The 27,638-nt window shown below is 37.9% G+C and overlaps 1 protein-coding gene across 7 annotated transcripts in view; it reads left to right on the top strand.

The window, feature by feature from the left end:
* LOC140729633 (MOB kinase activator 2) overlaps positions 1 to 20,551 on the top strand; it is a 187,609-nt gene extending 167,058 nt beyond the window's left edge. For 5 of the 7 annotated variants that reach the window (XM_073049625.1, XM_073049627.1, XM_073049623.1 and 2 more), the window contains 2 exons: positions 14,389 to 14,513; positions 19,050 to 20,550. In XM_073049625.1, coding sequence (XP_072905726.1) covers positions 14,389 to 14,513; positions 19,050 to 19,315 — 391 coding nt within the window. In that variant the 3' untranslated portion in view covers positions 19,316 to 20,550. Of the gene's footprint in view, positions 1 to 14,388; positions 14,514 to 19,049 lie in introns of all 7 variants that reach the window. The other 2 variants (XM_073049626.1, XM_073049621.1) reach the window with 1 other exon arrangement.
* Positions 20,552 to 27,638: the final 7,087 nt, after the last annotated feature.

The raw sequence follows: 27,638 nt of genomic DNA, 5'->3' as shown, positions 1-27,638 counted from the left end.
ATGATTTTTACTCCAGATCCGATGCAGCATAAAGTACGCCTTAAGTACATAGTTTTTAAAAAAAACACAATAAATATGAAAACAATCCTATAAAATACCATATTCTTTTAACTGTTATATACATAGACCGATTGTACATAAATTAATGCGTGGTGATATGTATGTATTGGTGGTGGGGTGGGTTATTGTGTTCCTTCAGTTTACTAACTTTATTAATAATGACCATATGAAAGGCATGGCAAAAGATGAATTTAAATGATTTCATCGGCATGGGGCAGGAGGAGTCCATTTGATCTGTCAATTCTAACCCGGGTTCTAGAGGAGCTTTCTTATCAGGCCCATTTCTGCTACTCTTTCATCATAGTCATGCAAATTATTCATTCTCAGGTCCCTTTCCAATTCCCTTTAAAAGGCACTGATTATTTCTGTTTCCCCCCTTCCTACAGGCAATGAATTCACCATCTGCTAATGAGAACAGCTTCCCTCTATCTACCTTCCTAAACCAGTCATGATCTTGTAGACTTCTATCAAATCTCCTCTCAACCTTCTTTGCTCCAAGGAAAATAATTCCTGCTTCTTCAGTCTAGCCTTATATCTGAAATATCTCATCTGTGGAACGTGAATATATGGATGACATTAATCCTTGGTAAATTGCGCCCACATTTATAATTTCTTAAAAATTTATTTACATCTTAACGGTTGAAATTGAGATGCAAAATAATAAAACATTGAAGATCCTGGATATCTAAAATAAAGTTAGAATGTTGAAAATGGCTGGTAGGCCAGGTAGCATCTATGGACATGAAACAGTTCATGTTTCAGTTTAAAGACTCTCAATCTGAATGGGAAAATAAGAAAACAAGGTTAGCTTAAAATTGCAGAGAGCATGGGGAGGGATAAAGGGGATATCACTGATTGGATGAGGCCAGTCCACATTATCTCAATATTTTATTGAGCTATCTTGTTAATAGATGGAGTGTAGTTACCAAGAGGGCAAAAACAAAGAAAAGGACATTGTAAAGCTCTGAAATGCAGGCAGATGTTTTCACTGAATCCAAAGCTCAATGGCAGAATGATGGAAATGCCTAGTACATCACAAATTTGAGTAATTCGTTTTTTCTGCTTATCAGAACTGGTCAGTTACATTTCAATAATACAGGCTCAGATTTTTCCCGACATAAAAACTGCCTTTTAGCTTTTGGGTTAGCAACAGATTACCATGCATTTGTTAGCTTAAATATGTTCCTTTCTTTCCTCTCATTCATCAACTAAGCAGGATTGGCGCAATAACATTGGGATCATGGCTTCAGCCTCTAGAGATACATCCATATATCTCCTCCACCCTCTTTGCAACTTTAATTTCTTTTGTCACTTCCCTAGTGTTATTGAAGGGTCTTTGATCTTTTCTTCTTCCATAGATGCTGCTTGACCTGCTGAATGCTTCCATTATTTACTAAAATTGACAAGGAACTGTGCCATTTTGTTAACTTGACAAAGATGAGGCCTCTAAACGTTTTTGCATGATTGCACATAGGAAGATACTTACAGATGTTCCATATGTAGCAGCCACCCAATGTCAAAATTAGTTCCCCTTTTATTTAGTGTAAATATTACCTAACTCTAGATAATAGTATTTTTGTAATTGAGGGAATGTGGAAGTTTAGTCACAGTTGTTCCTCAGCTGGCTGTTGCATGAAAGAGTACATACATTTGAAAAAAGTTGTGGCTTTTTGAATTTTAAGGAAATGAACAGAATCCCTAAGAAGCAGTTCTTATTCCATTACTTACTGATGCCACTGTTCACGCAACTTCGCTTGTGGATAACAGTATTTTGTTGCATCAGTTCTACTCCATTATAGCCACAAAGCCAATTGACCAGAAGTATATCTAGGTTTTAAAATTCATGAAACTTTTCCCCCTTCATATTAAAGTTGTTCGATGCAAAGCATCAACACCGTATTTCTGGATAGCTATTTTGTTTCTTGTTATTTTGTTATATTCTGTAAAATTCTCTTTTGAACATGTTTTGGCAATAGTTTCCCAGCTCAAAAGCCAAAAATTCAAACGTGTGTATTCATGATGGACTGTGGGTGATAACTTAATACCTTGTGTTGAGTCATATTACTGAACTTTTCCCTCATTTGAAGCACATTAATTCTGCATTAGCTATAGGTGGAGATGTGCATAAAGATGTTGTAAAGCAAGAATTTAAAAAAGCATCACCTAGGGTTATAATGCAAGCGCTTGTATTTGCTGTGGGGGGAACAATGATCTGGTTTATTGATTCTCCACATCTATAATTTAGAGTTGAGATGTGCAAGGCAGTCATTGTCTGATATTATAAACACAAATAGCAATAATGCATATGCCTTATTTGCTACAGTTGATAGTCTCTCACATCCTCCAATAAGGGTAGCACCTGAACTGTTATGTAATAACCTTGTGTTCTGTTTTACTGACAAAATTCAGAAGATTAGACATGCAGTTAGTGTCTCTGCATCAGGTCAGAAGTCAGTGTCATTCTTTCACTCATTCAGAACTAATTCAGTTAAAATGACACATTTCAAACCTATTGACTATAAAACTTGTGCTACACCTGAAATCCTCCTCCTGTTCCCTTGACATTTTGCCTACAACCTTTGTTAACAATGTTTTAATTGTGTGGCGCCAGACACGCTGCAAATAGTCAATTCTTCTCTTCTATCAGGTTGCTTCTCAAAACCCTGCAGGGGTTTTCTAGAGGTAGTTATTAAGCCTCTTTTTTAAAAAAAGAACAACCTAGATTCCTCAGTAATTAATAACTACAGGCCTATATCAAACTTACTATGTTTAAGTAAAATAATTGAAAAGGTTGTTTATCAGCAACTTAACAGCTTTTTGGCACTAAGCAACAGTATGGATATTTTCCCGTCTGGATTTCGACAACACCGTAGCACTGAGACTATTCTGGTTAAAGTTTTAAATGACATCCACTTAAACCATGATGATGGTAAAATTTCAGTTTTGGTTTTACAGGATCTCAGTGCTGCTTTTAACACAGTTGACCATGGCATATTACTGGACAGACTGGAAAACTGAGTGGGACTTTCTGGTACAGTCCTAAAGTGGATCAAATCTTGTTTACAAGACAGGGACTATTTTGTATTATTGATTGCTGCATATCTGACCGAAGAAAAGTGATATGTGGTGTGCCTCAAGGGTCCATGCTAGGGTCTCTTCTGTTTAACATGTACATGCTCCTTCAGAATCAGGTTTATTATCACCGATGTGACATGGAATTTGTTAAATTATGCTCAAATCATGCTATGGTACAAAATATCTTACCTTAATTATGTGGATGATGTTCCGATTTACAAAAGTGTCATCAAATGTCTGTAGTCCCATACAATCACTAAAAAACTGTATTGAACAAATCACTGATTGGGTGAGCCAAAATTTCCTTGCTAAGCAAAGGAAAAACGGAAATAATTGTTTTTGGTGTCGAAAAAGGGCAATTAAAAGTCAGTGCTCACTTGGACTACTTGTTGTTACAGACCACAAACCAACCTAGAAACCTTGGTGTCGTGATGGACTCTGACTTAAATTTTAGCTGCCGCCACATTAAGACAATTACAAAGTCGGCCTTAAAAATATAGCGAGAGTTAAAGGGCTTATGTCTCAGCAATTTCTAGAAAAACTCAACCATGCATTTATTTTTAGGAGGCTTAACGACTGTAATGGCATTTTCACAGATCGCTGTAAAAAAAAATCCCTCAAACAGCTGCAGCTCATTCAGACCTGCTGAAGTCCTCACAAACACCAAGAAAGTAGAACATATCACTCCAGTTCTCAGATCGCTACACTGGCTTCCTGTCCATCAAAGGATTGACGTTAAAGTATTACTACTGGTTATAAAGTATTGAATGGTATGGGGCAAAATACAACTCCAATCTCTTGAGGCATTATGAACCTTCCCGAGCTCTCAGGTCATGTGGGGTGGGTCTGCTTACCGTCCCCAGGGTCAAAACTAAACATGGTGAAGCAGCTTTTAGTGACTATGCTCCACATATCTGGAATAACCTTCCAGAGGATCTGAAGTCTGCACCAATTTTAAGATCTTTTAAATCAAGGCTTAAAACTTTTCTTTTTACTGTAGCTTTTAATTAGAATCTGCTGCACTTTAACTTCTATTTATCATATCTATTTTTGTGTGATTTTTTTCTCTTATAAGAATCAAAAACATCAAATTTCAGACAATATATATCTTGTTCCATGTAAAGCACTTTATATTGCCTTGTTTGAAAAATGATTTACAAATTTGCTTGCTTGCTTTTAAACCTGTTGACTTCTAGGAAATTAATTGCCACATATCACAACTCAGATCTAAATTTTAGATCAAGTTTTTTTGTTAATATATTATTGCTAGTCAAGGGGTGCAGGAGTCACTTGATCAGGGTTTCTTGGGCTTGTTTTATCCATCATACCTCATCTGACATTTCCAGAAATTTCTGACTACTTGCTAGCTCCAATTTATAGTCATGATTCTGCCTTCATTAGCTGAATTAAAAATTAAAATATCAATTGTTCTTTCAAACTTTAAAAATTACTCCAAGCTCCAGTTTTTTTTTTCTCACACAATTCCTTCAATGTGTCAGAATTCAAAATAGTGCTTTCTAACTCCATGTTGAATTCTTCAGTGGCCATTATGGTATTGAATCAAAGACGGTGACATCCTCAGTCTTGGTTTAATGTGGTCTTCTGACACGTGTGTTCAATTCCATCACCCTCTGTCCTGTATGACTAATCATATTTTCAGTATTTTATTGGCATGCCATCGGAAATTGTGTGCTACAATTGAATTTCCTGTCTGAACACCTCTTGTTCTGTGAACTTTTCTGTTTCTACCTCCTTAGAACATTCTTCCCTCTAGTTTACAATCTTTTCAAACGTCTTGTTAAGATAGTGCTTTTAGCTAAGCTTGGATTAATCTCAAAAGATGTAAATTGTTGATTTGAACTCTATGAAAGAGCTGCTATAATTTAGATTTTGACTTGTATCATTATAATCACTAGCTGGGGACCTGAAGTGTGTGTTTTGCCACCAATACAATATTGATAAACTAGTTCTTAATTGCAATGTTTTCACAACCCAGGTGTGGAAACAGTGGAATATTTAGGGCCTCATTTGCTTCTACTCAACTTTAAATTTGAATAATTGGTGAAATGAAGCTGACGAACAAATTCTGTAGTAAATCAAACACTGATTTATTGATTTTAGAAGTACCTGAAGACTTGAGCACTAAACTAAAGGAACTTCAGAAATTAAAAGGAGTTTGTAAGCTGCTGTTTCTCATGATTTGGCTAAAAATTAATATAACTAATTTGTTATGTGAGTTGAAATGGTGGTTAATTAGGGGATTCTTCTAGAAACTCGCTGCCCTGCTGTTAAAACAGAGCCCTCAGCAAATTAAAACATTTTGCAAATTCTAACTTAACCAAAGTGTTCTTTTTCCCGCCTTTTCTCTGTTCCAGATCTCACTGAAGTCTGTAGGCCTTAGTTTTGATGATTCTTCAGTTTTGGATAAAGAGCTCCTGTTAAAGTTATACTGCTGACATTCATAATTGTATTGTTTTTTTATTTGGCTACTGTTCAATTTGATTGGTCTGCAGACATCAGGAGAACTGTGATATGAGCAGGCTGGTCAAACCTGTTTGAAAAACCTATTTAATTGCTTGTTAACAGAATATGTCACAGTGATGGATGAAGGGTTTTAAAAAGTGAATGTAGTTTTGCCCAAGTTAAAGTTTAATTTTGTTAGTAATTTATGAAGTAGCTTTTACACTGTGCTGTGTCAAGTTGAATCACATAATTAATTATAAATGAATTGTAGCCTTGCATTTGATTTCTGAAGTTTTTCTAAACAAGAAAAAACTTGAAAGCTCATGTTAGCTTGTTTAAAATTTAACCGTGTCTTTTGCTCTTCTCCCACTGTTTGCTGTTTCCTGTTCTGAAATGATGGACTGTTAATCAGCAAATACAGCCATTGTCTAGCTAATGTGTTTGGGATTTTGGCCTCAGAAAAGGTACTTGTATTTTTAAACATCCTTACAGTGGATTTAGAGAAGATTTTACAGAACTGTCACCGTTATTGTCACTCCAGTGTCATGAGAATCCTTGTTGTAAATGGATCAGCCATGATGAAATGGAGGAGCAGACTCGATGGGCCAAATGGCCTAATTTTTGCTCCTATATGTGGTGGTCTTAAATAGTCCAAGTCTTGGGAAATATGCAAAGACTACAAGTTTTTGTGCCAAATTTGGGATAGTGATCTTCAAACGCCCTTTTCTCTCAGTTGACCAGTTGAAGTAATAGAGTTTATGGAAGGCATTGGTGAATTTAATCACCAATGCCTCCCTTTTCTTGGATATGACAGCATGGTATGATAAATGGTCCACATTTTCCAACATTACTGCCAAAATGATACTGTAGAGTAGGGACATTAGTGGAAGTTTCGCAGATCTTGAGTGTGAGGCCTATCCTCTCATGCTTCAGTGACGATGAGAATCATACAGTGTGAAGAGAGATCCTTCTGACTTGCTGAGCCTATGCTAACCGCCAATGACCTATTTGCACTAATCCTATACATACCTGAATATATTTTCCCCTCTATGATGGTGACAATTTACAACAGCCAATTAATTTAACAACCTGTGAATCCTTAAGCCATTTCACTTATGGTGACAGAGTGAAGATGCTGTTACAATGCTCCTGGACATGTCAGGACAATTTTCCCTTGTACCATTGGCTTCCCACTTTCAGGTTGAAAATAACAAATGTATTTAATTTCTGTCAGAACCTTTAAAGTTTCCGTAAATACATACTTCAATTTTCCAAACACTAAGTTAAGAAAGGATATTTATCAATCATTTCAAGAGCTGCAGACATAACACAATGTCTAATGCCCCTTAAGATTTCATTTTTTTTAACCTCCTTTCTAAATAATATGATCACTGTGTCCCTGCTTTGCAGCTTTTGTGTAGATTTTGGTCTGTTGAAAGTGCTTTTTCTAATCTTCCATATGCTTGTGCAGTAGATAGCTTGTGCACAGCAAGGTATAGAAACATAGAAAACCTACAGCACAATACAGGTCCTTCAGCCCACAAAGCATATGTCCTTACCTGAGAAATGACCTAGTGTTATCCATAGCCCTCTATCTTTCTGAGCTCCATATACCTGTCCAGGAGTCTCTTAAAAAGTCCTATTGTATCCGCCTCTACCACTGTCACTGGCAGCCCATTCCACACACTCACCACTCTCTGTGTAAAAAAACTTACCCCTGATATCTCCACTGTACCTACTTCCAAGCACCTTAAAACTGTGCCCTCTTGTGCTAGCCATTTCAGCCCTGCGAAAAAGCCTCTGACTATCCACACGATCAATGCCTCTCATCATCTTACATACCTCTATCAGATCACCTCTAATCCTCCATCGCTCCAGGAAAGAAAGGCCAAGTTAATTCAACCTATTCTCATAAGGCATGCCCCCCAATCCAGGCAACATCCTTGTAAATCTCCTCTGCACCCTTTCTATGGTTTCCACATCCTTCCTGTAGTGAGGCGACCAGAACTGAGCACAGTACTCTAAGTGGGGTCTGACCAGGGTCCTGTATAGCTGCAACATTACCTCTAGGCTCCTAAACTCAGTCCCACGATTGATGAAGGCCAGCGCACTATATGCTTTCTTAACCACAGTGTTCAGAAACATGACTGATGTGCTATGTTAATACTGTAGTCAAGATACTGGGAGAACATCCCCATCATGCACTTAATTAAAATGTGTTTGGGATTATTTTTTAATTCCCCCAAGAAGTCAGAGATGGGTTTTGATCCAGATCTTGCCCAAAGAGCAACACCTGACAATGTGACACACATTAACAGTGAGTTCCAGTTTCAAGCGATTGTATCAATTCCTGAATTGGTTAGACGCCACAATGTTTCAAATGTTGTACAGAGACAATGCTGATACGATTCTATTTAAGAGAGATTGATCTGTGAATTTAAAAAATATACTGTAGACTTTGTATTTTGTAATTTTACAATAGCAAAGTTCTGAAGCTCATGGAAGGATCTTGTCATTAATATTTGGCTGATTAATGCTGGTTATATATCCGTGATACTGTTTTCTGCTCTCTGAAGCTGTTACTGAGGTTTTACCAGTGCTTTGCCAAATAAGGGCCATTTTTATATTGCCAACTTTCATGAGAGATTCTTGTGTTCTAGGACCCTTCTATGGTTAAAGTATGTTTTCTTAAGTGCATGATCTCTGCAACTGTATTTTGAAGCCTTTTTAGGTCTTGCAGAGTACAGTATTAGAAACTTGTTGCTATTTGGAAATACAAAGTTCCTTCCATTCATCCTTTTAGTTTCGCTAAGCAGTGCCAAACGTTCTAGTTCTTCCTGGGCATAACTTGAAAATATAGTAGGGCAAGGGTTCAGTACTTTGGAAGTGTTGGGAACAATTTGTTTTATGTAATTGTAAAGATAAAAAGTTTTGAGTAGTTAGTTCATCTAAGCCTAGGAAAGTTTTTTTTTTCCCTTCAGTCTGCATTTCCAATATTATTCAGTGTGACTTAGAATGAAGGCCAATTATTTACTGAAAATAGGCTTTACATCCCTGCATATTATTTGTTTTGTAAACATTACTGCTGGAGTATTGTTATCAGAAATATTAATACTGAGGTCAAAGGTCATCTGAAAGAAAAACCTGTACCTTCCACTTGAAGCAAAATCTGATTGAAACGTGAACATACTACTTGAAAGTTATCGCCTTCTGCAACACAGCAGGTGGTCATCAAGTATATAAAGTAATTCTTGCTTTGTGCAATCACTGAAACCTCTGCTTACAACATATTCAAACCAATTAAATCCGATGGTTAATGTGTATGTTCAGGTTGATGCATACAGTGTAATCCATCATCATTTTGCATTTGTTTTTGATAAAACTCAAAACTAATGAATTGTTAAATTCTGAGAGGCAATATATAGGCAATACATATCTATGCTTAATTTTTAGTTAAAAGCTGTCAGATTAAAGATGTCAGCAACACATAAAATGCTGGGGGAACTCAGCAGGCCAAGCAGTAGCTATGGGGAAAAAAAGTACAGTCGACATTTCAGGCCAAGACTCTTCATCGTTCTCTGTATTCTTTCCATAGATGCTGACTGGCCTGCTGAGTTCCACCAACATTTTGTATGTGTTGCTTGGAGTTCCAGCATCTGCAGATTTTCTCTTATTTGTGATTATAGATACTTTTTTATCTTGCCTGTTGAAGGAAATCTTAACTTAAAGTTTACTTAAGACCCAGCCTGAAATTTAGAAATACCTGTGCTGGCTTCCATTTGTGTAGCGCACAGGAATGCTCTGATGAAAAGCAAACAGAGTGAAAGGGTGCAGCTAACATCATTGTGAGAAATGGAGTAGCTGGGTGAAGATCAAAGGGCAAATTTGTGAGAGAAGTTCAGAGATATATTAAAAACCATAAAGGTTGGTAAGAAGAGGAAACTGGATGTAGGAAGTATTGTGAATTGTAGTTTCAAGAAAGAAAATTATGAAATCTACATCTGGAGAGGATGCGCTGAATTTCAGTTTAACAGGAGAGTTAGGTTACATTTGACGACTGACTGCATACCAGCTGCATAAGGAGATAAATAAGATTGAAACTGGAGACGACCTATCTCCCTCTTGCTTTGCCATTCCCTTGTGCTCTCCTTTGCGTTCATTTGTTCCCCAAGTGCCAAACTGTCTCCATGGACCCCTGCTCTTCTTTACTCTCTTCATTATCCAGGGTATCTGCGTTTTGATATGACATTCAGGTCTGAATCTGTTGTTAGCCTGTGGCTAAATATTTTCCTGCTACAGTTGCAAGCTACTGCATGCAAAGGTGCCATTGAATAGGGAAGGGCTGACACTGGAATGCGGAGGGGAATCATGTGAAATTTGAGATTCTTGTTATCTGTAGTAAGTTCCAACTGAAATGATTCAACATGTCTGCTATTACTTGGTACTTTGTTGCTTTAGGTGTTCATAAAGGTACTTAAATATAATTTTTTTGAATGTTTTAAATTTCTAGTTTTCTCTACCTTAGAACCACCCCCTACATTTGTTTCCCTGCTAAAACAAATCAAAACTTGTGAAAGGAGAAATTCTCATTTCAATTGAACACAACTCAGGGTTCTCACAATTTAGCTGATGGTGTTAATGTCATAAGTTTTGGTTCGAAATTGAAATGTATATATCCATTACTGAAGAGTCTGCTTTATTGTCACAATGACATTGCAAAAAATGTTGCCAACGTTACTGTGTCCTTGGGGTATTTCACCCCAGATGTTTGCAACCATCCAAAGAGAAAACTGACATCTAACTTCTGTTTACTGAGTTTACATAGTATTTGAGCAATTATATTGTGAGGGAAACAAGCTGTTCATTTTCTCTTGATAGTCTTTTTATTCAATGCCAATAAAAGTAAGCTCCAGATGCTAGAAATCTGAAATAACTTGAGTATGTTCTTTTCAAAACTGTCAAGCATCAACCGATGAAAGAGAGAGAACTAATGAGAAAGATCTTTTGTCAGAACTGGGAAAAACAAGTCAGTTTTAACTTGCTGAGAGAGTGGAGTAAGAACTTAATAGGAGCAGGAATGACCCATGGGACCCATCATGGCTGATCTAATCATAAACTGGGGACTACCTATCTGCCTTTTCCTCACCATAAACTCTTAATTCCCCTACTGAACAAAAATCTATGTATTAATATATTTATATGTTCTTGGGCAGAGAAATCTATAGATCCACTACTCTCTTGGGGGAGAAAAACAGATTGTGAGGTGATGTCCCCTTGTTCTAGTCTCATCTGTCAGTGAAGCCAACATTAATGCCTCTATCTTATCAATCCCTTTCACAGCTTTATGTGTTTCTACAAGATCCACTCTCATTCTTCTGATTTCCAGTGAGTTGTTTCATGAAGCTCAGCACTTCTCATGACAAACTCCCTCATAGACTCATATAGCACTACAGTACAGAAACAGCCCTTCAGCCCATCCAGTTTGGGAGGGTGGGGTCTTCAATTATGCTGGCTGCTTTACTGAGGCAGCAAGTGGTACTTTGAGAGTCCGTGGAAGCTAACATTCTTGGCTGTAATGTCTGCATAGTTGAACCCAGGACAACTTCTAGAATTTGAAGCGCTCTACTTCTGCACCGTTGATGTAGACAGGAGCACATGCACCACCCCCCTCCGCTCCCCACCGCTCCTTTTCCTGAAGTTGACCTGCTCTTTTGTTTAGGTGACATAGAGGGAAGGGTTGTTGTCACAGCAAAGCTGTCTTTCTTCCTCCTGTACTCCAACCCACTATCGCAGTAACGTTTGAAAACACGTGTAGATGGAGTTAGAGCAGAATTTGGCCAGGCAGTCATGAGTGTACGGGGGAGGAGAATAAGGGTGCTGAGGACATGACTCTGAAAAGCACCAGCACCAGAATGATCACAGCAGACAAGGTTCTGCTTGTCCTTACTAGTTGCCATCTTTTTATTAGGAAATTGAGGCTCTAGTTGCAGAGGAGTTGTTGACTGCCAGGTTCGGTGTTGAGTTTACTTGTTGTACACAAGTTTTAGATGGAACTATTGCACCCTCCATTTGTATGTGAAATTCAATTAACCTAACCTGGATCCGGTGTTAAATCCTTCAATATTCCTGTTCACTGAATTTGTTTTGCTTTGCCATATGATATGGGTGTATTTAAGATAAAGATAGGTTCTTGATTAGCCAGGGCATCAAAGGGTATGGGGAGAAGGCAGGGGAGTGGGAATGACTGGAAGAATTGGATCAGCCCGTGATTGAATGGCAGAGCAGGTTCAATGGGCTGAGTGGTCTACTTCTGCTCCTACATTTTATGGTCTTATGATTAATGTTTTAAAACTGTTTGCCACTTGTAATACATTATATTTGTAAGCTTAGATTGGTCTTGGGGCTCTAAGATTGTTCATGTCTACTATGCATTTTCATGATGGAACTGAATTATATTTTCAGTCCACCTTGCTTTCCAGCATTATCTTCAAGTGGCTTCAGATTTTTGGGCTTGATGTTGATTTACCACTAAATTGAAAATATCTTTGTGTTAGGTGGCAATAATCCACGTCTATAGTTAAATGCTACTCTTAACCCTTTTAAAGTTTTTCTGGCTTAGCAAGAATAATTGTATGCTTTTTAGCACTTTAGTCTTTTCTCTTTGGGATGAACAGAAGTGGCCAACCCTTGGATGATTAGCCTCCCTTTTTGTCACAGGTTATCGATGGTAGGAGTGTTGCAGAGCTACTGCATTCATAAATATTACTACCCTTTTTGCATAGAATATTAACAGATATAAATCCAGTTTGATCCCCATCATGTCAAAGTTACGTAGTTTGATCACACTGTCTTAAACTTTGAACTTTACTGAGCAGTCTCTCATCTTGTAATGAGGAAAATAGGTGCTTTTCAATTGTGGACTATAAATGTAACAAAGTAAATTTACAAGGTAGACTTTAATTTAGCTTACAGAAAGTAATTGTGTTTCCGAACCTATTGACTGACAAGTTTTAAAGTTTATTAACAATGCAATAGAGGTGTGAAGTACACCACTTGCAAACTGTATCCTGAAATGTAAGTCATGGACAATGTAAACTATGTTCAAAATCAAAAATAATTATGACTGGAACAAACCTGTTATATAACAGAAAAAAGTTATTGCCTTAATGTTGCTGGTAGTGTTTTGTAGATTTACCAATGCTGATCTTTCTCAGTTTCTGTTATTTTTCAATGAAATTTGATCTGAATGATTCAAATGTTAGTCATCAGTGAGTTGCTATTAGATGCAGTAATGTTTAAAGGTAGTCACAGTAGCTAACATTGGACAACAAATTATTTCAGAAATATTGCTTCTGTAGAATCTTTCTGTGATTATGATAGACAGCCTAAAGCTGAAAACAAATGTAATTTCAGAGTGTTTGTATCACATAGGAATTTAGAGAAATTAGAAATTAACTTTTATTAAATATCATGCATTTAGTTGCATAACTGTTCTAATGCTTTGTAAAAGTTCAACTAAGCTAAACATATTTTGTTGATGATTTTCATTTGTGCTCAGTGTCTGAGGCTTCTCGCTTAAGTCTCCAACGATAATCAGCCAGCGTTGATGGGTTCCAGTTGCCCTGTTACTGTTTCTCCACGACTACAATGTCCGGGTGAAAACTTTCACCATGCTCATCACTGGCAGCGCAAAGACTTGCAGGGAAGAAGTCTAAATGGGAATGCAGAAAATTAATCATTTAGTGACATAAACATGAGGAAATCTGCAGATGTTGGAAATCCAAGCAACAGACACAAGATGTTGGAGAAACTCAGCAGGCCAGACAGCATTTATGGAAACAAGTAAACTGTCGGCCTTTCAGGCCGAGACCCTTCATCACATCCTGATGAAGGGATTTGGCTTGAAACATTGTTTACTCTTTTCCATAGACGCTGCCTGGCCTACTGAGTTCCTCCAGCAATTTGTGTGTCCTTAGTGACATGTTGCACATCATGATTTTGTATGCTTCAAGCACGTTGCCAAACTGCTGCAAGTAGTTTGATGCTCTGTAGTTGAATGCTTTCCACTAGAAGTTCTTTGAATTGCCTAAAACTGATAACCTGCTTGATTTGTGGACCTACAAAAATACCTGTCTTAATCTTGAGATCTGTTATTCTGACTTGAATTAGAAATTGAAATAACAAATATAGGCGACTTTTTAAGAAAATGGTGTGTGATAGGGAAATTTCATGGTGATTCTCGTGATCAGCAGGCTAAAATCTATAAGACACCCAAAAGTATTCAGGAAGCAAAATCCTTGTTGTCCAGTTATAATTATAATTTGTGCACAGCAAGTGTAGAAATGGCAAGTTAATCTGATACTGATGTTAGCAGAATGCAAATATAGTGCTTCTTGCATAATACTAGAGGTTCTCAAACAAATATTCCAGGGCCTTGATTCTCATCGCTAATGTTTCAGTACTTCCACGAATGCTGGTTTGTACATTTCTTTTTACCTTGGAACTTGAATACATAATCTAACACTAAGGTCAATGTTTCTGAACAAGGTAAAAATAAAGGAGACTGGTTGCTGATCACAATTTTTAAATATTTTTAGAGTCTTCAAAATGAACTGTGTACATAGTAAATATAATCTTCCCTTAACTTAATTAAGTTAGTTTTCACTGACGCTTGGAGCGGTGAAGCAAAGAAAGTGGAGAGCAAATTGCTGTTGATTGAAGCTTGTGACTAGAAAGTTCAGGGTCACTGTGCCTGCATAGAATTAATGGATAACTTTCTCTTCATAACAGGCAATATTATTGGTATGATGAAAGGGGAAAGAAAATCAAATGCACAGCCCCACAATATGTGGACTTTGTCATGACTTCTGTACAAAAGTTTGTGACAGATGAAGACATCTTCCCAACAAAATACGGTACGTTATGTAGTTTGTTTTTACCTGCTTGTTTTTTGTTGGTATTTTGATTTAAAAGCAAATGGTCCTGATGAAAAGTCATCTATCTGAAATGTCAGCTCAGTTTTACTCTCCAAAGGCGTTGACCAAGTAATGCTTCTTGTATTATTTATACCTGCTGAATAGATATGACTCAACATCTATTTTGTACGTCAAGAAAGATGGTTATGACTTAATTGAGACATTGATCTGAGTGTAAAGAGTATGGTTTTGATTGACGTCGCATTGTTGAAACAGAATAGAAGTCAGGTTTATTATCACAGACTTGTATGTCTTGAAATTTGTTGTTTAATGGCAGCTGTACGGTGCAAAGACATAATTTACTATAAAAGAACAAAGTATCATTTCATGGACCATTCAGAATCAGAATTACTTGCTTTGCCCAAACACTTGTTTAAGTGCACTCTTGGAATTCTGAGCTATGCAATTCTCGGTTTAAAAACAACCTATTTAGCTCCAAGTTACTAACCTCAGAGAATGAGAAGATTAGATGAGAATCCACTTGGCATAATTTACTTATTATTTAATTATTTATGATTTATATTGCTATATTTCTACACAATTCTTGGTTGATGCGACTGTAACGAACCCCAATTTCCCTCGGGATCAATAAAGTATGTCTGTCTGTCTGTCTGAATGCAGCTGCCATGGTTAGTAAGTTTACAGACAGCACCAAAACTGGTGGTATAGTGAAAATGAGGTAGGTTATCTAAGGGTATAATGGGATTTAGATCAACTGGGAAATTGGAATTTAACTTCTACAAATGCAAAGAACTTGTGGTAAATTAAAACAGGGTAGGATTTACACAGTAAATCACAGGGCCCTGGAGCGTACTGTAGAAAAGAGCAGAACTAGGTTTATAAGTAAATAGTACCCTGAAACTGGTGACACAAGTAGATGGGGCAGTGAAGATTAACGTTTGGCATTCTTGCCGTCATCAGTTAGGGCAATGAACGCAAGAGTTAGAATATTATGTTACAGCTGTAGGTGATACTGATAAGACCACACTTGGAGTATTGCATGCAGTTTGGGTCACATAGTTAATAAGGAAGGGTGTTATTTAAAAACATTTAGACAAGTATCTGTATAGGAAAGGTTTACAAGGCTATGGGCCAAATACAGGAAAATGAGAGTAGCTGAGGTACTCTCTTGGATGAGGAACTGAAGTGCAATTGTAAAGAAGGCACAGCAGCAGCTATTTTTTTTAGGAGTTTGACAAGTATGTCGCCGAAGATACTTGCAAATTTATACAGATGTACCGTGGAGATCTAATGGTCTCGGTGAATTTCTTTCTCCAAGACATTTGCTGACAGCTAATGGAGGGGTTGGGGGTCAGGAGAAGAGGGGGATGATTGAACCTTGATAACATGGTCACAGAGTGTGAAGTGCAAGGATTTGAATAAGAGAACCAAAAAGTCAAGGAGGAGAAAGTCAAGAAGGGGCAGTGTTGTAATTGAATTAGAATTGCTTTTGTTTGATTTGGAGTTGACTAAAGCAGGAAGGAATGTTCTGGGAAATTTTTGATTACCCAATGAAGTTGGCATGAGGAGAATTTTTAATGTAACAATAAGTTAACATTGAAATATATTGGAGGAACATTTAGTAACAGCTTTCAGAAGGAAGTAAGTTGTAAAAAATGTAGTTTTAGAGAATGAGATGAGATGCTTTGCTCTGGCAGACAGCTAGTTTATGCACAGAGGTTGAAGCTAAATTCAAGTTTCTAGTGTTGTATGACTTTTATGAATCAAACCTTTGAAGTGAGAAAGCTTGGAAGGTCAGGGACTTGGGCGAGCACTTCAGGCAATGTTCATCTCTGGGAATGTACGGGTCAAGTTTGATTTACATCTGGGGATTAGACTGGTAAATCAAGATTTGTTCTCAAGCATTTGGTCAGATTGTGGCTGACTAACAAGTGTGGTTTTGATCTTGATAAATCTGGATAATTTTTACTGACCCATAAATGCAATTAATAAAACAGCAGTAATGAGAAATGGAAGTGTTCTGGAAGAGATGGGGTTGAATGATGAAATTAAGCCTAACGATATATGTGTAGAGAAAGATAAAACTGAGTGATAGAGAGAAATTTGAGGGATTAGAATGAGGCAAGGATTAGAGCTTAATTATACTATAGGTGTCTATGGTGGTTTGAGATCAAGTATTGTGAGTACTTGTTATAACTTGGAATAGAATTGGGAGAAGGCAGTGTTACAGAGAGTGTGGGCTAGTTGATCTCATTGAAAGGTAAGGCAATATAGGAATACTATGGTTATTGTTATATTTCTAGTCTAGATAATGCAGTAGGTAAGAAATCAGTTTTAAGTTCCTAGGTGTCAACATCTTTGAAGATCTATCCTGGGCCCAACACATTGATGCAATTATAAAGAAGACATGACACTGGCTATATTTCATTAGGATTTTGAAGAATATTGGTATATCACCAAATACACTCACAAATTTCTACAGATGTACCATGGAGAGAATTCTAACTGGTTGCATCACTGTCTGGTATGGAGGAGCCACTGCATGGATTAGAAAAAGCTGCAGAAAGTTATAAACTCAGCCAGCTCCATCATGAGCACTAGCCACCCCAGCATCCAGGACACCTTCAGAAGGAGATTCCTCAAAAAGATGGCATCCTTCATTAAGGACCCCCATCACCCAGGACGTGCCCTTTTCTCACTTTTTCCCCTTTATCATCAAGTTTCTGAATGGGCAATGAACCCAAGGACAATACCTCACTTTGTTTTCCTCTCTTTTTGCACTACTTATGTAATTTATAGTTTTTATGATTGTTTTGCAATATATTGTTGCTGCAAAACAATGAATTTCATGATGTGTGCCAGTATTAAACCTGATTCAGATGTTGATGAGGAGTGGAAGGAGGGTTAAATACCTTGTATAAAGAATCTTCTTAAACTGTTTCCTTGATGCAAAATAAGTGAAAAGTGCACAATCCATAATTAATGTCATTGCTGTATCTTGAAGTTCTATTGTGCCAGGTTTATCAAACATGATTGGATTGCATTATCACTCCTTTTGTTTTCCCTTCCTCACAACCATATGGCAAGACTTAATTTTGTGTGGCATATTTTAGAAGCTAATCCCTAAAATATTTGGCCAGCATTATGATTTTCAGTGAAACAAGTAATATGGGCATGAGATATATATTTTTAACACCATTTGCAATCATTCCTTTCAACAAAGAATGCATAGAAGAAAGGTTTTGTTTCATTAATTCTGATGACACTATTGCAGAACAAGGAAAACAGGTTGATTGATACTTGGTGAATTAATTGGCAGATCACTGATGACTAAATGATACAAGTATTTTTGGCAACTTCATGGAAGTTTTGTTGATCAAATATGGGAATAACATCAATTGAAGTTGAAAAGATAGGTACAAGTTTGATACAGCGTCCTGGTGTGTTTCTCCCTCTGTTGGCACGTAATCTTAATCAGTAAAAATGGAATGTGACAAACAGGTCAATTGTCTTTATCTTTTTATACAACTAAAAGAATCACATTTTCAATTAGATTTTGAACCAAATATATGTTTACATTTTGTGTTCAATTTAGTTCTTGTATTTCAGAAGCAACACCATACACATCGTGTAAGTGGCGATACAATCATTGGTTATAGAATGTAGTTCTGCACTGTAAAGAAAAAAACTATCCTATCTAATGTGTTTTTAATTATGGAATTTGATAATTTGATTGGTGCCATATTTGACTCCTGTACTGAAATGACTATTTCTAAATAGTTAGATACTCTTGAAGTGCATAGCAAAAGTTATTTATGAATACAGCTTGAATTTTATGCATAAAAATTTACATCAGATTAAGCCTATATCATAGATTAATGAATTCACCTTTGCTAATTTTATTAATTGTTATATCTTGGATTTTGGTCAATGAGCACCTGCAGTATTTGTGACGTGATTCAGCAAAAATGTAATTTTGTTTCCTGTGCCTGAAAGTGATGAGGTATAAAGTTTAGGATCTCTAAAGTTTTTTTGAATTTGTTTGTTGTGCTTATCAGGAATATCGAATTCCAAGAAAAGGACTGGGATTTGCTAGAGTAATTAGTGAGCTTCCTCTCCTATTTGCTCTGACTGCTTGCTTTTGATTAACAAGTCACAAACAGGAAAACAAAACACTTGATGAAAGCACGAAAGAGAGTTGGAGTAATAACAAATGGGCTTTGCCAAACATCTGTCCCTATCCATCATGTGTCAAAAAGCCACTTCACTGCTGGAACAATGGTGACAACTCTGGTTGATTTTCTTCATTCCTGTACCACCATGGGTGGTTACAGTACTTGCACTTTCATGCAGGGATTGGCTCATTTAGCACAGTACTTAAATCAATATGTATTTATTGATTAAATGAAGGAAGTTTAGATATGTTCTTTGTGTTTGCTTCATTTCTTTCTGTTTCTGGGGAAGTCTAGTTTAAGTATACTATTTTTAAACTTGTGTTGTTCTTTCTAATTGCAGGGAAAGAATTTCCAAATTCCTTTGAGTCTTTAGTAAAAAAGATCTGCAGATATCTTTTTCATGTACTGACTCACATCTACTGGGCTCATTTCAAGGAAACTGTTGCATTGGACCTGCATGGACATTTAAACGCACTGTATATGCATTTCATGTTATTTATAAGGGAATTCAATTTGGTAGATCCCAAGGAAACTGTTGTCATGGATGACCTGACAGAAATCCTCTATAGCCACGCAGCATCACAGAACCACGTCAAGGAAAGATGAGCCACGTGCAAACGAAAGACATTCGATCATGAAGACTGTGGGACCTAACTGTGCAGGATTAAGTGTGGAATTTAATTTCACACTCTAAATGCGGTGTTTACTTCTAGGAAAGAACCACGTTTGACATGGGAAGATGTTGTGCAGAATGGTGGTACTGCCATTTTTAATATATTATGATATGTTATTAAAAAGACTTTTAACTTTGAAGTGGCATGCTGGCAAACATGCTGTTTACTGCTTCTCCCCTACCGAGTAGGAATGAAATGGAATAGATGAGTCTTGGTTTTAACCCAGGAATACAGAGGTTTAAATTTGTATGGTCATCATCTTGGAATACTGGAGCTATCATGCTGCTCTGGCAACCAGTCAAGTACCTCTTCATTATTCAACTTGGACCAGTTATACACAACAGGTTTTTTTTATTTATCACATTCTATCTGCAAGCTCCATAATTGTATTTTAAAAAAAACTTAAACTGCAGCTTATAACAATATTTTGGCTTGCATTCAAACCTGTGGGAAGATTCTTTATCCCCCTTGTTAAGCAGTTCTATAATCAGTTAATCTCGCAGACTAGCCTTTTTAGAGAAGTAGTCAAAGCCAATGCTGCTGGGAAGCAAAATAGCATGCAAGTTAAGCACTGCAGTCAGGCCTGATTCAGTAGCATATGGGGGCCTTTCTCTGGCACATTTTAATGTTGAGCTCTTGTTGCTTCTCATCCTTGTACATCTGAGAAATGTTCCTGGTCAGGTAGCAAGAAGAAAGTCAAGCTGATGTTCCATTTAAAGATGGTCACTTCAGAGTGTGTACACACTTTTTGTAAATATTGTTTAAGGTTGAGGTTGGTGTGTTGTACATGAATGCAAGTAGCAACTTTGGTTTGTCCATCTGTTCAATACTGATTTATGGTTATGTTCAGTTTCTGTTTTGCATTTTTAAGTTTAGCCAAGTAGCTTCCCCTCATGTTTGTTACGAATACAGATGGGGGTAATTGGGGATCAATAGATTTCCAAGCTCAGTTGCCTCATTTTTAGTTTTAAACTGAAGGGCAACACACAATATTTCACTTTAGTTATCATTTTATTATAAGTGTAGGGTTTTGTTTTGCTGTTTTTTTTTGTGTTGGAACTGTTGCACTTGAACCTTGTAGTTAACCATGGTTTCCAGGTGTTTACAAGTTTATTTTGTTTTTGGCTTCATTAATATAAAATTATAAATAAAAAAGATTCAAAACAAAAACTTGCCTGCTTCATGGTGAATGTTATAGAAATTAATTTATTTGGGAAGTTATTCACTGAATTCTAGGTCCTGGGTTGCTGAGCGATGAGTTGCCTCATGTACCAAAATGTAAATCCTAAAGTGATTTTGTGATGTAAGCATTATTATGAAAGTAATCCTTCTGCATAACTTGTCTTTAAGTTGGATAAGATGTTGCTTGTACAACAATGATTAAGATTTACTGTTTAATTTATCTTTGGGTATATCAAGGAATGTGTTATGCAAGCACATTTCTTCCACCAGCACTGAACGTAAAACCACTTATGGAGGGATATTTATTTTAATTTTTTTTTAACTTGGCCAAAGAACTGTTTGTGAATTAGTTTAGGAGTGGAATGTAGCCTTGGTAAGTTTATGTAAGAATTTGGCTTAGTTTGGTTTGGGACACTTGTTTACTAATATAATTTAATTACAACTTGTACAATTATGCCACCTTAAATTCTTGTCAAAATAATTAATTCCATAGTTGAGCTGCATGATAGCATGGCAGTTAGCGCAATGCTTTACACACCAGCTATAAGATCGGGGTTAATTCCAGCTGCTGTCTGAAAGGAGTTTGTACATTCTCCCTGTGACCAGATGGTTTTTCACCGTGTGCTCCAGTTTCCTCCTGTGTTCCAAAAATGTATTTGTTATTGTTGTTGAGTTGTGAGCATCCTATATTGGCACCAGCAATGGGCTAACATTTGTGGGTTGCCCAGCACAATCCTCACTGATTTGATTTAATGCAAATTACACATTTCACTGTATGTGTTTTAGTTATACATGTGACAAAGCTGCTTTTTTTTTTCTGAATTGAATTCCTGAAGTTAAACAACTTCATGTACCACAATTTTAATAATAACGAGCTTGAGCTCCATAACCTGAGTGTTAACTGAGCTACTTCATTGTGAAAAGGCTGAGAAACAGTGACCAAGGGAGAAGATTCAAATTAAATGGTAATGGCTGCAGAGAGCTGTTTTATGTTAAAGAGAGTGTGATTCTGTGTAATGGTTTTTAGCATAGCAGGACAGTATGCACATTAATCTCTACTTTCTTATACAGCAAATTTCCTAAGCTTGTGTACTTTAAAGATTTGCAGGTAATTTGTTCTTCACGTAAGTTAATTACTAATCTTACTCTCAAAAAATTGCTGACTATTGACAATCATCCTTGCTGGCAGTTCATCCAGAGATGTTTTGGAGTTTGAGGCTGTCTACTAAATGAGTTTGCTCTGTTTAGCAGACCAATATGTGACTCAGTGAATCACAGTTAAAATCTGTGTGAACCTTACCATGAGTGATAAGGTCTGCAGATTTCTTTCTCTGAAGGAAGTTGGTGACCTAAATAGTGAGTTGTAAAGACCTGTTCCAAGCAAACACCAAGACATATTGTACTAAATTGGAAAGAGTCTAGAAAAGATTTACCAGGATGTTGCCGGACTAGAAAATCTGAGTTATAGTGAGACGTTTAGGTCTTTCTCCAGTGAGTTAGTATTCTGTATTGCTCTTTTTGTATGTAGTTGAGGCACGTACAGCAATATCATTCAAGAAACACTTGGATATGAAGTTGTGGGAGTGAAGTTTGGAGGCATTTGGGCCAGATGCAGGAAATGGGGACCAGTTGAGTGACCAGCATGGATAGTGGAGCTTTAGGGCCTGTAACTCTTTTGCATTGCTCATGACTCATTCCTGCTTTCGATCTGAAACTACGCTCAGAAATTCACTTTATTTGATGCATTGTTTCTGTCTAGTTGCTTTCAGACTGTGCAGTAGCTGGGATGAATGAAGGGGAAGACTACTATCTATACTTCACACACCTTGTAGATATTTTGCAGTAATATAAAATGTGCACCAAAACCAACTCAGAAACCTGGCCTCCACAGCCCCCGTGGCAATGAGTTCCACAGATTCACCACCCTCTGGCTAAAGAAATTCCTTTTCATCTCTGTTCTCAGTGGCCGTCCCTTCTATGCCCTCTGGTCCTAGATTCCCCAATATATTCCACTATATCTAGACCTTGCAACGTTTGATTGGTGTCAGTTAGATCCCCCCTCATTCTTATAAATTCCAGCGAGTACACAACTAGAGCCATCATATGCTCTTCATACAATAACCTGTTAATTCCCAGAATCATTCTCATGAATCTCCTCTGAGCCATCTCCAATGGCAGCACATCCTTTCTTGGATAAGGGGCTCAAAACTACTCATGATACTCCAAGTGAGGCCCCAACAGTGCCCTTCAAGCCTCAGCATTACACCCTTGCTTTTATATTACAGACCTCTCAAAAAGAATGCATTTGCCTTCCTCACCACCAATTCAAACTGTAACTTAACCTTTAGGGAATCCTGCAAGAGGTCTTCCAAGTCCCTCTGCACCTTGGATGTTTGAATTTTCTCTCCATTTAGAAAATAGTCTGAGCCTTTATTTCTTCTGCTTAAGTGCATCACCATACATTTCCTGACACTATATTCCATCTGCCACTTCTTTTCCCATTCTCCTAGTTTGACCAAGTCCTTCTGCAGACTCCCTGCTTCCTCAGTACTACTTTCCCCTCCACCTATCTTTGTATCATTGACAAATCTTGCCACGAAGCCATCAATTCTGTCATTGAAATCATTGACATGTAATGTAAAAAGATGCATTTCCAACACTGACCCTTGTGGAACTTCAGATCTGAAAAGGGTCCCTTTATTTCCATTTTTGCCTCCAGCCAATTAGCCACTGCTCTATCCATGCTAGCATCCTTCCTGTAATACCCTAGGCTATTTTTCTTGTTAAGCACTTTCATGTATTGCACCTTTATCAAAGGCCTTCTGAAAATCCAAGTATATAACATGCACCGATTCTCCTTTGTCTATTCTTATTATTTTCTCATAGAATTGCAATAGATTTGACAGGCAAGATTTCCACTTAAGGAAACCATGCTGACTTTGGCCTATTTTATCATGTGCCTCCAAGTACCCTGAGAGCTCTTCCTTAACAATTGACTCCAACATCTTCTCAACCTCTGAGGTCAGGCTAACTGGCCTATAATTTCATTTTTTTCTGCCCTCCATGTTGTTTTTGACTTGCTTCATTAGCTATAATTCCATCTTCCTGGCTTCAGTAGACTTCCTTGGGTTGTATATATCTCGCACCTTCCGAATTGCTTCCAGAAGTTCCAGCCATTGCTGTTCTACCATCATCCCTGCTAATGCCACCTTCCAATCAACATTGGCTCATTCCCCTCTCATGCTTCTGTAATTTCCTTTACTCCACTGTAGTACTGATACATCTGACTTTAACTTCTCCCTCTCAAATTGCAGGATGAAGTCTTAGCATATTATGATTACTGCCTCCAAAGTATTCGTTTACCTTAAGCTCCCTAATCAAATCCGGTTCATTACACAACACCCAATCCAGAATAGCCTTTCCCCTCATGGGCTCAATCACAAGCTGCTCTAAAAAGCCATCTCATAGGTATTCTACAAATTCTCTTTCTTGGGATCCAATATCAATGTGACTTTCCCAATCTACCTGCACATTGAAATCCTCCATAACTATTGTAACACTGCCGTTTTGACATTGGGTTTCTATCTCCCATTGTAATTTGTAGCCCACATCCTGGCTACTGTTCGGCTAACTGTATATAACTTTCATCATAGTCTTTTTATCTTTGCAGTTTTTTTTTTAACTCCACCCACAAGGATTCTACATTTTCTGATCTTATGTTACCTCTTTTTATGATTTGATTTAATTTTGTACCAACAGAACCACACCACCCCCTCGGCTACCTGCCTATCCTTTTGAAACAATGGATGTTAAGCTCCTAGCTATAATATTCTTTCAGTCACAACAGTGATGCCTGCAATCTCTAACTGTGCTACAAGGTCATCTACCTTAATCCATATACTGCATGCAGTGGAATATAACACCTTCGATCCCGTCTCTGTCACCCTGTTTGATCTTGTACCGAGATTAAACTGCAAGTCATCCTGTCAAGTGGAATTTTTGCCCTATTATCTGCCTGTCCTTCCTGACAGTTTTACTGCAAACTGCCCATCCTCAGCCCAGTCACTCTGGTTCTCGACCCCCTGTCAACTTAATTTAAACCCTCCCATCAGCTCTAGCAAACCTGCTCACAAGGATATTGGTCCCATTGGGATTCAAGTGTAATCCATCCCTTTCGTACTGGTCATATCTTCCCCAGAAAAGATCCCAGTGATCTAGAAATACAAGCCGGCCTCCTCAGCCTCATTCACCTTCCAAATCATCCTATCCTTACCCATACTATGTGAGACGTAGACAGCTTTTCTACCTAACCAAGATTGCTTTTCAGCTTTCTACCTAACTCCCTGAATATTCTCTTCAGGCCCTCTTCACTTTTCCTACCTATGTCATAGGTGCCAAATGTACCAAGAATTCTGGCTGCTCACGCTCTCCCTTTCGAATGCCATGGACCTGATGTGAGATGTCCCTGACCCTAGCAGCTTGGAGGCACATACCATCCACGTGTCTTTTACATGTCCACAGTATCTTGTGTCTACTATAACTATGGAATCCCCTGTCACTGCTGCAGTCCTCTTCTTCACCCCCTCCACTGAGCCACAGCGCTAGATTCAGTGCTAATGATCCAGTTGCTCGGGGTCCCCCCGCTGGGTCATTCAAACCACACACACTCTCACTCAGACCCCAAAGTGGTGTACGTATTCTTGAGGAGGATGGCCACGGGGCACTCTGCACTGGTTGCCCATTTCTTTTCCCTCTCCTGACAGTCACCCCAGTACCTTGCTTCTGAGGCGCACTTACTGAAAACTTAAAAAAGTTAAACTTATAGCAGAATAATATTCCAAATATAAAGAATATAGGCAAACATGACTTTTCCTCCCTACTAATATAGATTATTAGATCTTGCACAAAATTTTACTGGCCAGTACTCCCAGTCAGTGATTGCTTTTGGACACAGTTGGGAGGTACAACTCAAGAAAATGATTATGTTTGGGTACCCTGCCTTAAAATATGAAATCTGAGAAATTCACTTGCAAGTGTGTAGCTTCTGGTCATCTACCTACAGGAAAGGTATCAATAAGATTTAAAGAGTACAAAGAACATTTACTCAGATTTTGTTGGGAGTTGAGGACCTGGGTTATAGGGAAAGGATGAATAGGTTAGGACCGTAATCCCTGGGGCATGGAAGAATCAGGAGATATTTGATAGAGGCATACAAAATTGAGGGTTATAGATAAAATATCTCGTCTTTTTCACGAAGATGGGTGAGACTAGAACTAGAGGTCATAGTTTAAGGGTGATAGGTGAAAGAGATAAGGGAAATCTGAGGAAGAACCTATTCACTCAGGGTGGTGCAAGTGTGAAACTGCCAGGAAAAATGTAAATGTGGGTTTCATTGCAATGTTCATGAGAAGTTCGGATAAATGCATGGCAAGGAGAAGGATGGAGAGCAATGGGACTATGCAGAACAACAGTTCAGCATACACTAGATGGGCCAAAAGGTCTGTTTCAGTGCTGCAGTACTCTTATGATCTATGTTTATTGTTCACCCTCATTACTAGATTAGCTGAGCCTACCTATGTTGATAAATGCAGAAATCCCAATACAAAGTAACAACCCAGTCCAGATTTTGGTGGATTTCTCTACTTTTAATACCAGCTTGTTGGGATGCTGCTTTGGTCTGTAAGCAATGGAATCATGACAGGTAGGTCAAGCTGATCAGCTGAGGGGACATCGCCTCACCTTGCTGGATGGAAGTTGTACTTTCAAAAGAAAACGTCATGCCTACAATTCCTTGGTGGCTCTATAATAATTCAGAAAATACAGCAATACTTCATGATGGACAACTTCTACGGAAAAATTACAAACTGAAACAATATGATTACGTTTACCATTTTCCCTACCTGACATTTCAAAGTATCAATAAATTAAGACAAACTACATTTTAAATTTTGTCAGTTTAATTTTTTTCACGTTGCATGGAATCTAGTCCCAGCTTCCTCACAGCTGTAAAATCTATAGTGGAATAAACTGTAATTCCTGGGCCAAACTGAAGGATTACACAGCACAGCAAAAGGCCTCAGAATCTATATTTTCTATGTCTGACTCTGAGGCCAGCCACACCACATAGAAATTAGAAAAACTACAGCACAATACAGGACCTTTGGCCCACAATATTGGACCAACCCTGTACTTACTTTAGAAATTACCTAGGGTTACCCATAGCCCTCTATTTTTCTAAGCTCTATGTACCTGTCCAGGAGTCTCTTAAAAGACCCTATCGTATTTGCTGTCACCAGCAGCCCATTCCACACACTTCCCACTCTGTGTAAAAAAAACTCAGCTTTGACATCTCCTCTGTACCTACTTCCAAGCACCGTCAAACTGTCCTCTCATGACAGCCATTTAAGTCCTGGGAAAAAGCCTCTGACTATCCACATGATCAATGCTTCTCATCATCTTATACACCTCTATCAGGTCACCTCTCATCCTCCATCACGCCAAGGAGAAAAGGCCAAGTTCACTCAACCTATTCTCATAAGGCATGCTCCCCAATCCAGGCAACATCCTTGTAAATCTCCTCTGAACTCTCTCTATAGTATCCACATCCTTCCTGTAGTGAGGCGACCAGAACCAAGTACAGTACTCCAAGTGGGATCTGACCAGGGTCCTTCTCTAGGTGTAACATTACCTCTCAGCTCCTAAGCTCAATCTCAGGGTTGATAAAGGCCAATGCACCTTATGCCTTCTTAACTAAAGTGTCAACCTGCGCAGCAGCTTTGAGTATCCTGTGGACTTGGACCCCAAGATCCCTCTAATCCTCCACACTGCTAAGTCTTACCATTAATAAATACAATATTCTGCTATCTGACTGACCAAAATGAACCATCTCACACTTATCTGGGTTGAACTCCATCTGCCACTTCTCAGCCCAGTTTTCAATCCTATCAATCTCCCGCTGTAACTTCTGACAGCCCTCCACACTATCCACAACATCCCCAACCTTTGTGTCATCGGTAAATTTACTAACCCATCCCTCCCCTTCCTCATCCAGGTCATTTATAAAAATCATGAAG

Source organism: Hemitrygon akajei, chromosome 6 (assembly GCF_048418815.1).
Source record: "Hemitrygon akajei chromosome 6, sHemAka1.3, whole genome shotgun sequence".
Lineage (NCBI taxonomy): Eukaryota > Metazoa > Chordata > Chondrichthyes > Myliobatiformes > Dasyatidae > Hemitrygon > Hemitrygon akajei.
This window is presented reverse-complemented; position numbering and strand designations above follow the sequence as displayed.